The following is a 13,690-nucleotide window of genomic DNA, read 5'->3' as shown; positions in this document are numbered from 1 at the left end:
AGTGATGACAAGCCTTGCTTTTCCAGTGAGGGAGATGCCGCCCCACACCATCACACTGCCTCCACCTAAAGATGTTACTCTATTGGTGCAGCAATCAGCATAGCATTCTCAATGGCCGTTTTCGAATTGGCCTACTGCATACTCCTGCCAAACGCAGTGTGCGGTATGTATTGCGCACTGCATACTGCGTTCAACAGTAGTATGCAGTATGACTGCCAGTCGGATGTTATTGTGTAGTATGCTTGGCCTGGTTAAGCTGGTTTCTGGTATCAGAAGTACAGAAGTACGTCATATCACATACGTCAATTGCAAATGACCCTACAGTGTTTCCATCCATTTACGTACAGAAAAAATCTGGGAAGTGTCTCTATTTGATTTTTCAGGATTTTTATAGCCATTGTTTTTAGCTTAGCATGTGTAGTGCAGTGAAAGGACACACTTGACAGCACCTTTCTGGCCGTTATGAGCCGTAATGGCAAAACAAAAACAACAGTGACCTTATTAGGGCCCAAGCACCGAGTGGTGCGAGGACCTAATTGCAATTGCTTGGATTATTTTATTTACGCATTTGCTGTCATTGCATGGACTTTTGAGACCCTTAACATTTCTGAATTTGGGGGAAACTTTGCACATACATCCGGTCTCATGAAAATTTTGATATTTCTGGGGTCTCCAACATGAAAATTCAGAATAGCAAAAATAGCGCCCCCTAACAATTTTCAAAGTTAAAGCCCTCTCCTTTGACTTTGTCATAGATTCATTAAATTTTATGTGTAAGTTCGGCTTGGGGAGATCTACAAAAAAGCCTCTTGGACTTACACTCTATCTCCGACAGGAAATCCGCCATTTTGAATAAATATGCAAAAAAAGGGGCTGTTTTTGGCCTTTTCCAGGGGTCATATCTGGATTAACTCCGCTGAAGGATTTCATCCGATCAACTTGTACTTCGGCACAGAGCTACATGAGACATGGATGATGAAATGTTATTCGGGGTTTTCTCATTAGTTGAAAGGTGTGGCCATGGTGAGCCCTCAAATTTGCATATGTCTCTGGTAAACAGGAAGTAGTTTATAACTCAGCTGTGCATTGTCTGATTGGACTCATATTGCTCAGAAATATTGACGTCATGGCCTGCATCCGTTCATATGGTCATATTTCCTACAGATCAAAGGGCCACCTAGTGGTGACAGAAAATGTCAAGGTTTATGGTGCAAGCTACAGTTTAAAACTATCCAAGATATTCACTTCTAATTTGTGTCAGGATGGACTGAAGAAGTGGATTTAGCTTTGTGAAAAAGAAAATTGACTTTTCGTCAGAGGGCATGGCCTCGGCGGGGCGATAAAGTCAAGAGTTGCCATTTTGTCTCACCAAAAATGTTTAAACAGCCATAACTCTAGTATATAAGGCCATATCTGAGCCAGAGTTCATGTGCTTGATAGCAGTCCAGGTGAGAACACATCCATACTTGAAATTTTGAAAAATTGTGCAGCGCCACCCTCTGGCAACAGAAAGTCACTACTCCTGAATGTCACATTGCAGTACCTACATGGTTGGACAAATCATTCTGAAATTCACTCAGGCAGTTCCCAAGGAGTTGGCCTTACACATATACAATGGTCAAACGTCTACGTTAAAGGGCATGGCCATGGCGACTTTTTTGTTTGCCATGAAACAGGAAGTAGGTTTTTCAAATGGTTGTAAGACATCTAGAGCAATGAAACTTGCCAAAAAAAATCTATTCAGCATGCTGAGATGATTGATATTCATTATGTAGGTGGGCGTGGCCTATTGGCTCAATGGCGCCCCTAGAACATTTTAAAAAATTCAGCCCCCCCAGCTGGTTTAACCTAGGATTTTGAGCATGTGTGGGCAGATGTGTCATGTCAGGGCGCAAAAAAAATCCTCTTGGACCCATATCGGAAGTCAAACAGGAAGTTGTCCATTTTGAATTTTTTGGTAAAACGAGGCATATTTTAGGGTTCGTATTTAAACAAACTTGTCTAGGGGCGTTCATCCAAACTACTTGATCTTTGGTGTAGAGCAAGAAGAGATGTCTCAGGTCCAAAGTTATCCGGGACCTAAGACCTAAGACAGTTATCATGTGATAAAAGTGGCTGGTGCTCACTAAAAAAAATTCCATTTATTACAAGATTGGCCAAATCCTGCAAAATTAGCCCAGGCACATCCCTCAAGGTTGATATTACTCAAACTTGAAGGTCAAGAGTACTTACCTAAAATGATGTGACAATTTTTCATTCGTCATGTAACAGGAAGTAGAATTATCTAGTGCTTACAAAACTTGTAAAGCCATGAAACTTGGCAGAAAAAACACCCAGTAGCAAAACAAGATGATTGATAGGATGATTGTTGTTGGGCATGGCTTTTTGGCTCAGTAACGCCCCCTACAGTAATTTGAAAATTCAGCCCCTGCAGCAGGATTATCTGAGGATTTTTAAAATTCTTGAGCTTATACACCATTTTAAGTTCTGCAAAAAAGCCTTCGGACCCATGCCATAAAACAAACAGGAAGTCTGCCATTTTTATTTCTGTGGTCAAAAAGCAGCACATTTAGCACGATTATTACTACAGCCATTTTTACACAAAAACTATCCTCTGAGAACAGAATCCCTTTTCTTCTTCTTCTTTTTTTTTTTTTTTTTTTTTTTTTAAGGTTTGGTGTTTGAATGTCAATCAGATCCACTAATGTGCCTGAAACTGCTCTAGTATGCATGCCAGGCCAGTAGATGGCAGTGTGACTGACAATGAAACACACGCATGCACACCTTTCCTTCCTCCTGGTGGTGTCAACAGACAAACATGGCTGACACACAAATGTTTGTGTGGACAGATGAAGTCTGGTTGCTTCCTAGTGACAGTCAACCACAAAATAAATAGATATTTCAAAAATGGGAACATATAAACGTTGGCAGGAAGTGAGCAGCACAAACAAACAGCACATTTTTGTGTGGTCTGTGCAGCACCAGGCCAAGATCAAGTCTCTGACGGACTACATACTGAACATGGAGCAGAAGAAGAGACAGCTGGAGGAGAGCCAGGACGCTCTGACTGCGGAGCTCGCTAAGCTGCAGGCTCATGGTTCACACATTTATATTAACCATTAAAACATCTCAGCCCAAGTAAAAACAGGTTAACTTGATGGAATTTTCCTCTTTGTTTTTTATCAGAGAAAACACACAAGATGTCAGGAGAGGAGAAGGAGAAGGATGACATCAGCAGACATGATGGGGACGGGGACATAAAGGTGAGGAGGAAACACATCACTGAGAATCTCTGTTACAGAAATGTGAAATAGCTGGATGTTTTTGTGTCTGTGTGGCACAGAAAACTCTGGAGGAGCAGCTGGAGAACCACGGAGAGGCACACTACAAACAGCTGAGCTGACTGAGAGACCAGATCAAACATGAGCAGAGGATGCTGGATAAGCTCACAGAGTAAGTCTGACTGTTTTAAATCCAACTACATTTTTAAAGATGTTAGAGAGCACAGACATAAGAAGAAACATATGGCATGAGATATTTTATTCAAAGTCTGCAGTGAAATAAGTATACTAATTATTTAGACAAGTTTTACTGGAAACTGCGCAACCAAAGAGCCAAATTGTTGAAAAATACCTTTGCAATAGCCACATTTAAAGTGGTGAACAATGGAAAAAATGGATTAAAAGAGGCATAAATGGTCAAAAAGCAGAAAAAAATGGTATAAAGGTTCAAAGTTGGAATAAAATGGCAAAAACTTGGTGAAAAGTGTCAAAAAAGGAGTTACAGATAACAAAAATGGTCAGAAAGCAGCAAAAAATGTTCTAAAAATAGTGAAAAGTGACTAAAATGGCCAAAAAGCAGAAACGGAATTGGTGAAATGGTGAAAAATAGGCATTAAACGGCAAAAACTAGGAGACAAGTAGCAAAAATGGGGGGAAAGTGATATAAAAAAGGAGTTATGGATGATAAAAAATAGTCAGAAGTGGCAAAAATGTGGTGAAAAAGTAGTAACAAGTGACTGAAATGGGCAAAAAGTAGCAAAAATGTGGTAAAAATGAATGAAAAGTGACTAAAATGGTCAAAAACCTGCAAAAATGTGGTAAAAAATAGTGAAAAGTGAATAAAATGGCAAAAAGCTGAAAAAATTTGGTTAAAAAATAGTGGATGGTAACTAAAATGGGCAAAAAGATGCAGAAATATGGTAAAAATGAATGAATAGTGATTAAAATTACCAAAAGCAGCAAAAAAAAGGTGGAAAGGTGCAAAATTTGAATGAGATGGCAAAAAAACAGGTGTAAAGTGGCAAAAATGGGTGAGAAGTGACATTAAAAAAAGGAGTTACAGATGATAAAAATGGTCAGATAGCCATAAAATGTAGTAAAAATTAATGAAAAGTGACTGAAACGGTCAGAAAGCAGCAAAAATGTAAAAAAGAAAAAAAAAACAGTGAGAAGTGAATCAAAAGGTCAAAAAGCAGCAAAAAAATTTTGTGAAAAGGTGCAAAATTGGATTTAAGTGGCAAGAAATGGGTGAGGAGCGACATAAAAAAGGAGTTACAGATGACAAAAATGGTCAGAAAGCGGCAAAATAATGGTGAAATGTGACTGAAAGGGGCAAAAAGTGGCAAAATGGGCTAAAAATTTATGTGAAAAGTGACTGAAATTGTAAAAAGCGACAACAATGTGGTAAAAATGGTGAAAATTGAGTTAAATATTTAAAAAGTGGCAAAAATGTGGTAAACTATTGGTGAAAAGTGACTAAATGGGCAAAAATGCTGCAAAGAGTGACAAAAAGATAAAAGGGTCATTTAATGTCAAAAAGCAGCTTAAATTGAGAGAAAAATGGCCAAAAAATTGCCAAGAAGGGGAAAGAATCGCAAATAGCAAAAAGCAGGATGATAGTGCCAAAAGCTACAAAACTGGCAAGAAGAAGTGGCACAAATGGGCTAAAAGCAGCAAAAATGGATTTAAAGTGTCAAAAAAAGGAAAAAAGGGAGAAGAATTAGAATGAAAAAAAAAAACGTAGAAAAAAAATAAAGGTTGACAGTTGAAGCCTCCTGTATACGAGTGGGAACAAAGTGATTAATGTGACTGGACATGGATCATTCCTGAGGTGAAAGTTTTTTAAGGTTTTCTGGGGAAAAATATTTGTAATGAAGGCATAAAAGAGCCACAAACCATCCCAATGCAGCCACACGAGTTTTACTCATTTAGACTAATAACGGTTTCAGGAATTTAGTCTAAAACTGTCTAAACCAGGCCTAAAATTTTGGCTTCAAGTCCACAGAGACAAATGAAGCAGTAGAAAAATCAACAAACCTATTCATGTTTGATGTTTTGTAGATCTAGGATATTTTCACAGATGTGATTGGTTCTCACTGAACCACTTTATGCTGGCTCAAATAATAATAAAGTTTGTTTTTTATTGTTTTTTCAAACCAAAGTAGTGACAGTCATTACAACTGTCTACTGTGTGTGATCGTCATGAGGAAGGATGTAAAATCTCGTACCACTCCTCTTTACTGAGCAAGGAACTTTTAGCTGCATACGACTGTAGTCTGGCTTTACACTGGCTCTAAAAGTGTACACACACCTGTAACATTGTTGTCATGTGAAGGTTCCCTACCTGGGGTCCGGGCACCCCTAGGGGGGGCGCCTATAATGAACTTTTTTTTATAGAGTCATGATTGAAAATGTAATGTAAGGGGAAGTATTAGAGCCCTCTAAAAGGTCCAACAAAATAAAGAGGATCTGTACCTTTCTTGGAAAAAGGTGATATTTAAAAATACATTTTTGAGATTATAAAGTTGTATTTTTTCAAGAACCTGAACTCAGAATTTTCTAGGTCAAAAGTCCTAAATTATTACATCATGCACTTTAAAATTTCAAGTTTGTAACATTCTAAACTAGTGAATTCACAAGGATCCAAACTGAAAACAGTGAACAGAAATGTCACTTCAGAGTCTGGGGAATAATGATAATGTGATCATTCTTGCATCATTTCCTCACTGATCAATCCTACTAAGAAAAATCTCCTGATTAGGCGATGAACTGTAGGACTTATAGAAGGAAAACAGCTTCTTCTCTTGTCATTTTCTGTTTCCACGGCTCTTTTGGATTTTATAATGACAAAAAAATCTACCTTTTAGTTGACATAAATTTCCAGTTTTCTTTTTCTGGTAAATTTATGACTTGTTATATTAGAAATTTTTGAGATTTTACTTAAAAATTGACTGAACCTTCTCATTTTTGTATTCTTATCGTGGCTCTGAATGCCTTTTTAATAATGGATAGTTCAATAACAATAATAATATCTTGAATTTATATAGCGCCTTTCAAGAAACCCAAGGATGCTTTACAAGAACACATAGACAAGGACAAACTATGTGAGGGGAAGGATGAATGTAAGGGCTGGTTTAGTGAAGACTGTATGCTGTGGTGAACAGGTGGTGCTTGAGACGTTTTTTGAAAATGTCCAGAGATGGAGCGCTACAGATGTCTGCAGGAAGAGTGTTCCAGAGGGTGGGGGCTTCTGGATATCTTTATACGCAGATATTTATGAAGAACTCGTTTATGTAGGCCTGTTATGCTGGGATTTTGTCAATAAAACAATTAAAAATGATGTTTAATTTCTCAGAGATTGTCCTGGGGGGCTTTAGAGTGTTTAGAGTAGAGGGACCCCAAAGAAAAAAGGTTAGGATCCACTGATGTAAAGTTCTATCATTTCAGAAATGTTCTGCCTTGTACCATTTTTGAAGCAAAATAACTGTTTGGAGAAATTTCCAGAAACCTGATGAACAAAATTAATATATATGTTGATGTGGTTTGTTGACATTTCTCCAGACAGTTACTCTGCCGTTAAAAAGCACCCAATCAGAGCTTAGCGAGCGTCTCCTCTCAGTCTGAAGCAGGGTCTGCTGCTGGAGCAGGAGAGGCTGATGTCAGACTACGACAAACTGAAGACTGAAGAGCAGTAAAAGGACGCCAAGCTGCAGAAACTCATGTGAGTAAAGGACTCATCCGTACGTTTATTTATGTTGAATGAGAGTTAATGTGTTTTTTGTTTGCAGGCTGCTGAATGAGCAGAGGGAGCAGACCAGAGAGGACCTGGAGGGTCAGGGTACCAAAGTATCATTTATTTTGAAAAGGCATTTGAACGTACGGAAATCAAGAAAACGGACAACTTCACTCGTTTTTTCGATTCTGGACACAAATCGAAAAACGAGTGAAGTTGGCTGTTTTTTTGATTTCCATATGATCAAATGCCTTTTCAAAATAAATGATACTTTGGTACCCTGACCCTGGAGGAGAGCGTGGTAAGTATTTCCTGTTTCTACAGCAGAGGAGATGAAGTCCCCATGAGGGGCTCGGTGATCATCCATGCATGAAAATAAAGACTCCATCCTGTAAAACTCCAGCTGTGTCTGCGTTTTTGTTGCATAACCCCCTACTTACATCTCTGACGGCTCCCCAGGGGGGCGCCGTGCCGCGTCCCCCCTTCTCCATCAGGCATGCCTTGATCCAGGTACCGGCCACAGTGGGGTTTGAACCCCAGCATCCCCTGCAGAACTGGTCTAGTCCAGTCCTCTGTGCCACCGCCGCCATACCTTTCACACTACCATCTCTTCTCCTGGCGCATTTATCCTCTTTGTTCAGGATGTGGCTTTAAAATTCACTGAGACCAAGATGGGAGTCGAACCTGGAACCTCCAGACTCTGAGGCAGTCCACTATCTCTTTAGGCTACGGAGCCAGACATGCAGCAGAGCCTCAGAGGGGCTTTTCCCTCTTTATTTGGACTCAAATCTTGAAAACTTAAAGACATTGGTTAGATTTGAAAGGCCAACTCCTGTCCAGGTCTCCTGAAGTCTATATGTGGAATCAGACTTTTAAAATAGATGAACCCATGGTAAGATTTGAACCTGTGAACTCCTGATTCACAGTCAGTTGGCTTTTCCACTAATCCACTGAGACACACACCTGTTCATGTTTCTCAGGGGATCTGATCTCTGCTTTTGGTGACTGGATTTAAAAATGCACCAAGAATCAAACCCACAACCTTCCAACTCTATGGCAGTCCTCTTTACTCCTGAGTCAGCAATTTACACCAGCAGCTTCAAAAATACATAAAAGATTTGAACCAACAACCTCATGATTCCAGGGGAGTTGCCTGTCCAACTGAGCTAACACACAGACTCAGTCTGGCTGCACTTTCTCTGAGACTTCACATTGGGAGTAGACCATCTCTACGATCAACAATCTTTGCTGCTGGACACCGTTTTCACATCTTGAGTTGCACTTCTCCATGAGTGATTATCTTTGCTGCTGAGGACCATTTTCACATTTTGAGTTGCACATCTCCATGAGTGATAATCTTTGCTGCTGAGGACCGTTTTCACATCTTGAGTTGCACATCTCCATAAGTGATGACCTTTGCTGCTGAGGACCATTTTCACATTTTGAGTTGCACATCTCCATGAGTGATAATCTTTGCTGCTGAGGACCGTTTTCACATCTTGAGTTGCACATTTCCATAAGTGATGATCTTTGCTGCTGAGGACCATTTTCACATCTTGAGTTGCACATCTCCATGAGTGATGATCTTTGCTGCTGAAGACCGTTTTCACCATAGATATATATAGTAATGGCTAGATGTCTCGTCCGCGCTGCCGGCCAATGGAGTCGCATGTCCGCACTGGCGGCCATCTTGCCACAGTCAGCTCGCTCACCCATAACATTGTGTAGTAGTGATGCATTTACTTTTAAAATATCCATAACTTGCTCAATTTTCTACCGATTTTCAAACGGTTTGGTTTGTTATAAACGTCAGAGGTGTAGTTGTAACACTGCACTTATGGATAATTATGTTGCACTTCCGGTCAAAAGTTTGGGATCACCTACTTATTTCCCTATTGGACTTCAGATAGGTGCAATGAATATACACACACACACAAGGTATTTATGTCAAATCAATAAATGAGCTACTAGAACTCAGCATACAGAATGGCAACATGAGATATATGTATACTTTTATAATAGGAATATTACTAATATGATGAAATAATTTGAACTATTACATGTTTAGTTTAAACAAGTAATAATTCAAAATGTTGTATTATATTAGTAATATTTTATAAATGAGACATTTATTTGCAATAAAAAATAGGTACAAGATTTCCCTTTACAAATATACATCAAGAAATGCTGCATGTCGAAACCCCCCCCCCCCCCCTCCCTTTAGAGAGAGCTAGACTACTGTGGAGGTATACACATGGAGGACAGAGATAAGAAATGACCCAAAAAACATAGTGAAATCAATAATAATAAATAATATTTATTGCATGATATATATATATCATATTTTTGGAGAAATTGTATGTATGTTTGTATGTACTTTAAGAATAACCACATTAAAATTGTTACAAAAAGGTGTCCAAAAGAAACATTCAGTGATTGTGTAAACAAACATATTCTAAAATGCCTTGTGTCAACAACAATTTTGCAATACTATTATGTCTGCCCCGCTGGTCCGTTGTAACAGGACCTGTATTGTACATACTTCCACTAAGTAACTAACGGTTATCCTAAATATAGTCATAGTATTGTAAAATCTTACAGGTGAAAGGTGATCCCACGTGCTCTGGTTTCAACACCACAGCGATTAGAGCATCCGTAGGCTGCACGAAAGTCTGGCATCTTCACTCAGCAATTTCCTGTAGGAATTATAATGTAATATGTCTTTAACAAACTTTTTTAACAAGTTAAATCTGGTGGTCTCAGCCTTACACAACTATGGTGCATGATTAAGTCATTTTTTGAAGAGAAAAGCTGCAATTTTAACATGTTCAAATATCCAGAATTGTAGCCACATTAATAACGTTTGTAAGAAACCAAACCGTTTGTAAATCTGTCAAGATTTCAGCGAGATAAGAGTATTTACATTTGTGCAGATCACTCACCTTCCCTCAGGTACTACAGATTCCGCCAGAGAGCACGCCTGTGTTAAGATGGCCGCTGGTGATGACGTCAGAAACTCCACCGGAAGACATCTAGCCATTACTATAGATATCTATGGTTTTCACATCTTGAGTTGCACATCTCCATGAGTGTTGATCTTTGCTGCTGAAGACCATTTTCATACTAGAGTTGCACATCTCCATGAGTAATAATCTTTGCTGCTGAAGGCCATTTTCATGCTTGAGAGGAGATATAAATAGATATTAAAACACTGACGAAAATGATGAAACAAACTTCTATACATCTTGAGCTCTCTATTTGCTCCTCTGGTCAATCTTCATCACCAATTATTGGAACATTCAGTTAATGCTTTTAGCCACTCTGTCATTTTTCTCCTGTGGAGTGAGCGTGCACACAAGGGAGAGGGAGTGAGGCTGCAAGCATGCAGGAGAGAGAGAGATAGAGAAACAGTGGCTGAGCCAAGCAGAGCAGAAAGAGGAGCTGTGAAAATGACAATACAGTGATTTGTACATAATTTGGAGCTGCATTCAAAATTTTTAGGAGGCATGCCTCCCTCCCATTAGTTTTACTGTCAAAATAATGGCAAGCTCTGGTAATTAATGACAGGTATCACCCTCTGTTTCTGTGACAGAGTGAGTGTTGCAAAGGTCACATAACCCATGGGTGCAGTGCACCTTGTTGCTGGCATGCAACGGTTGCTACGTATCCACTTTCGCGTAACACCTCGACATGCAACGGGTTGCGAGGGCCCATTACCGCTGCTTGCAGCTTTAATTACAACTTATTTCAACTTATTGTACTATAGTACATATTAAAAAGGTAAAGATAAAAAGTAATGGCACTTCCATTTGTAACCATCAGCCGCTCTGGTGAAAGTTTTGCCACTCTCCGCCATTACGAACTCTGACCTGGCGCTTTGCATTGTAGGTAACAGTAGGCAAAGCAGACTGGTCCGATGCATACTGTGAAATTTTCCCGAATCAGTACGTCATCCAGGTATTTTTGGCATACTGCAACTTTTGCATTTGTGTGCATACTGCATACTACATTTTGGGCACATCTAAGCACTGCTAGTATAGCAGGCGAATTCTTATGTCTTCTCCACACTTTGACCCTACAATCCAACTGCTGAAGGCAGGATCTGGACTCATCGTTGAAGATAACGTTCCCCCACATGTTAAGGTTCCAGTGCTCATGTTGCTGACACCAGTGCAAACAGGCCTGATGGTGAAAGGCTACCATGGCAGGCCTCCTGGCAGCCCTTTGAGACCAGAGATTGACTGTATGCAGTCTGTTCCACATTGTCTGGGCAGAGAGTCATCGGCCACAACATCCTGCAGACCTTGACTGCAAATCTGTAGAGGACATCCTACAGTTCCTAAGTGCTGACAGGGTGAGGAAATGCTCTTCTTGGGGTGTCGTCTTCTTGGGATGCCCACCTCACCGCCTGTCTCTGATATCCACTGTTATATGGAATCTGGCCTTCAGTTTGGAGAAGGTATTAGGGCCCACTCCAAATAATACCACAACCTGGTTTTGCAAAACACCAGCTTGAAGTTGCCCGATCCATATCAGTCAAATGCAATCATCAGGGCCCTGATAGTCAGCACATGAGGGTACCAGAAGATCAAAACAAGAGTCAGTCACAACAGCAGAATCAGCTGTTTGGCATTAGCAGAGAAGATCTGGCAAATTTTGCATGAGCACAACCCACATACTCAGCTCTGCTACTTTCCCACTAATGCATGTTGCTTACAAATGTGGCACCATTTAAAAAAAGAAATCAACAGTCTTTCTGACGGTATGAAATATATAGCCAAGAACTGTTATTATAATGAGGAAATAGTCTACCTGCTAGTTTTATATTTGGCCATATTTGGCCACATCCGTGTGATTATAAAACTTTGAACTGAGTCACCATTTCTTCCCAAATGGTCTTTCTTTGACAAACTGTGCTGAGCTGCTGTGGTTAGTGATGTGTTTGCCGTGGGCCTCAGCTGTCTACGTTTTCCACATGCAAGGTCCACAAGGACCTGACTGAATAATCAAAACCACATGTCTGCAGGGATGAGAAAGCTTTCTGTTGTTTTCAGTTCCTACCTTTTGCATTGCATCATCAGCAATACAATTCTAATCCTGTGCACCCATACAACACTGTATTTGAACTCATTATCTTTCACAGGGTGGTTTGTGACACAGGATCTGTTGGTACTTCGGCTGGCACTCATGCTCTTTTCACATGAATGTTGCAAAATTAAGGGCTTGAGGTTGCTCAAACTTCCTACACTTCATCACACAGATATTAGTTTCCTAACACTTAATGATTCATCATAGGGTGCCATATGCAGTAATTCTATAGGAATATCAGGTTTATGCAGGCAAGCATAAGTGCTGTTTTGAGCCTGAATTTAACAAGAATAGCCATAACATAAATAAGTTATTTTACCGTAGGATATTTGATGGTTTAGCAGTTCTTTGTCTGGACTTTGATTGAGCTAATTTGCTGAGAAACTAGTCTGAATGTTATATTACTTGGCTTGCATGAGCTTGTGAACTTCTCCAAACATCTGTCTTTCATTATTGGCTCTTTAAATGGGCTTTTTGAAATTTCGCAACACCAGAGTCAAATATAGAGGCACTTTAAAGGTGAATGAATGTTTTTAGGCACTTTTATTCACAGTAATAAAATAACAGTTTGGAAAAATTGTGTTTTTCATGGGAAATTGGAAAAACAGAGTGAGAGATGAGTACTGGGTGGTTGTTTTCAAAGAGATTGACTGATAAACACGTGACCCAAAACGGAAACAATCAGGCGCTATTATGGACCCACGTCAGCCTCAGGGCGAGACACGCTTTGGATGACACACCAAAACACACGTTCACAGCGTGACACACATTCAGCTCCTCTGCAGCTGACGTCAAGAAATCAGGCACGGGTGCACCTCAGGATGTCAACTTTGATATCTCAGGACATGCTGGGACTGTTTACTTGCAGTTAGGTGGGCTGCAAGCTCCTTCATAATAACATGAATTCTTTCAACAAAGGGAGCCATGTGAAAGCTGCTAGTCCTTATCAGAGCTAATGAACACTTCCCATTTCATCTTATTCCCTGAAAGTCTGCCGTTCACTGACAAAGGCCAGATTCAGACTTCCTCCACCGTTCTGTAAATATTCAATTAGTGAGTGCTACAGAGCTGAGGCGCTGTTGTCACTGTAACAGGCTGAGATTCTTGACCTCTGGTCTGTAGCCATTTATAGATGACCTCTGCTCTCATCTTACATGAGAGGTCAGCCAGCTCTAGTTTGTTTTCTGAAACATCTCACTACACTTGTCATTAGTGGGCTGCTGCCAAAGAGGCTTTTTGAGGAAGTTTAAACAGACAGCATCACTATCAGGGGCCTCCAGAACTTTTTAGACAGTTACAACATGCTGCGACTGTTTAAATGCTTATGAGAAGTCTCTGTGAGGGTGACCAAATGTTTAAATCTTTAAGTAATGACACTCTAATTTTCTCATTTAAGCTCATGGTACCCTTAGATTTGTCATGAGCACACCTTTAACACAACTGAAAGTCAAACAGCAGATGAAACATGCCTCCCAAGATTAATCAAAACTTTATTTGAACATGTAATGTATCACCTAATTCCAGGATTGTATTGATTTTTGTTTTTGTACTAAGTTGGATGTCACTGTAGCTTGCACTTATTTCAGGC

General features: G+C 39.9%; 1 protein-coding gene across 1 annotated transcript; it reads left to right on the top strand.

The window, feature by feature from the left end:
- Positions 1 to 2,849: 2,849 nt before the first annotated feature.
- LOC121509244 (kinesin heavy chain-like) lies at positions 2,850 to 6,889 on the top strand. Its single transcript, XM_041786467.1, has 4 exons — positions 2,850 to 3,097; positions 3,187 to 3,263; positions 3,344 to 3,453; positions 6,843 to 6,889. Exons 1-3 carry the CDS (start codon positions 2,908 to 2,910, stop codon positions 3,401 to 3,403), a joined length of 327 nt encoding a protein of 108 aa, XP_041642401.1. The 5' UTR covers positions 2,850 to 2,907; the 3' UTR covers positions 3,404 to 3,453; positions 6,843 to 6,889.
- Positions 6,890 to 13,690: the final 6,801 nt, after the last annotated feature.

The sequence above is a fragment of the Cheilinus undulatus genome, linkage group 5 (assembly GCF_018320785.1).
Source record: "Cheilinus undulatus linkage group 5, ASM1832078v1, whole genome shotgun sequence".
NCBI lineage: Eukaryota > Metazoa > Chordata > Actinopteri > Labriformes > Labridae > Cheilinus > Cheilinus undulatus.
Note: the sequence above shows the minus strand (reverse complement) of the source record. Positions and strands in the feature narration are given on the sequence as shown.